At 67.1% G+C, this 1,546-nt stretch overlaps 1 protein-coding gene across 1 annotated transcript in view; it reads left to right on the top strand.

Annotated features, from left to right (window-relative positions):
- Positions 1-1,546, top strand: part of LPCAT1 (lysophosphatidylcholine acyltransferase 1) — a gene marked incomplete at its 3' end in the record, with an annotated part of 24,266 nt that overhangs the window by 9,550 nt on the left and 13,170 nt on the right. Inside the window, exon 3 of the mRNA XM_023519757.1 lies at positions 1,097-1,209. Coding sequence (XP_023375525.1) covers positions 1,097-1,209 — 113 coding nt within the window. The remainder of the gene's footprint in view (positions 1-1,096; positions 1,210-1,546) is intronic.

Raw genomic sequence — 1,546 nt, 5'->3', positions numbered from 1 at the left:
ACGTTATGCCTTTTGAAAACACGCGTCCTCCTTGCTCTTTGGAGACAGCCGGGAAGGCGTGGACACCACGTGGCCCTCACAAGTGACGGGCACTCAGGCCGGAAGCTGGCGGCGGCGCCGAGCCGGCCGGGTGCGTGGTGACAGCTCGCCCGCTGGGAGGGGCCAGCTGCCAGTTCTGAAGTGTGAAGTCAGTTCAGAATTTTCTCTGAGCAGCGTGCCCCCCTCAAATCCTCCATGTGCGGGCCCATGTGCCGGGAGCCTGGGCCGTGGAGCCTCCGCCGACCGGCAGGGCCGGCCGTGTGCGTGTCCTGGGCCTGCTGTGGCCGTCCATCCACAAAGCAGCAGGGGGCCCGTCTCTCCCATTCCGGGCCCAAAGTCCAAGCTCAGGGTGTGGGCGGGGCTGGCTGTGACGGGAAATCAACCCCAGGCCCCCCTCTAGCTTCTGGGGCTCCCGGCAGTTCCCGGGGGCCCTCGGCTGTGGCCACGTCGCTGCCCTCCGTGCTAGTCACGTGGCATTCTCTCATGTCATGTCCGTGTCTGTCCGTCCTGCAAGGACACACCGGCGATTACAGCCCACCCCCCCCAGACAGCCTCGCCTCTCCACGACCCCCACCTGCAAGCACCCTGTTCTCAGATAAGGTCACAGCCTTGGGCACCTGGGCTGGGACGTCAGCCTGTCCCTCTGAGGGACGCAGTCCCACCCACAGCAGGAGCCACGACGTGCCCGGGCCCTCTGCCTCTGAGCCCGGGGCGCCTACGCCCCCTTCACCAACATGCGACAGAGGCCTCTGCCCCCCGGCGGGTCGGCCTCATTGGTCTCGCTCCTGAATTGCCTCCCGTGGACACTCGGGGTTGTTACCTTGGGCCCTGCAGGCTGTGGGGCTCCCCGCTGTCGTCTGAGCTCACCAGGAGCCAGGCTGCTTTTCCCAAGCGCCTGGGTCCGGCCTGCAGCCCCGCCCGCCCCGTGGAGCGGCCCTCGCTGGCGGCTTCGGGGGTCTCGCCTGCGGCCCAGCCTGCTGCAGCGGAAGCTGTGCCCCCACCCCGCACTGCCCCCCACGTGCCGCCCCCCGCAAGGACACCTTGCCTTCCCTTTCAGCTCTGATCAAGTACATCCGGCCGGTCTTCGTGTCCCGGTTGGACCAGGATTCCCGCAGAAGGACCGTGGAGGAGATCAAGAGACGGGCTCAGTCGGGCGGCAGGTGGCCACAGGTAAGGCGGGCCGCGCACCTGGGCACGTTCACACCTCAGGCTGTCAGCTGGAGACGGAGCAGGGAAGCAAAAGGGTGGCATCGGCCTTGCCCGGGGCCGGGCGCGGTCGGGCGCATCAATCCAAGTGTGCAAATCCCAGATCGCGCTGAACATCGGGTGCTTTCGGCTCTGAGATTTTAAGGTTCAGTAAGTTCTGAGCCGGGAAGGGCCGCTCCCCTCGGCCTCACCCGCATCAGCGTCCGTCCCAGGCTGAGCCGCCGGCGTGGGTCAGGCTGCGGCCCTGGCCGGCATCAGCCCAGGGTGCGTGTGACTCACGCTGCCTTTATTTACTGAGAAG

This window comes from Pteropus vampyrus, unplaced genomic scaffold, assembly GCF_000151845.1.
Source record: "Pteropus vampyrus isolate Shadow unplaced genomic scaffold, Pvam_2.0 Scaffold235, whole genome shotgun sequence".
In the NCBI taxonomy this organism is placed as follows: Eukaryota; Metazoa; Chordata; class Mammalia; order Chiroptera; family Pteropodidae; genus Pteropus; species Pteropus vampyrus.
The sequence above is the reverse complement of the archived record's forward strand: the minus strand, read 5'-3'. Positions and strand labels throughout refer to the sequence as shown.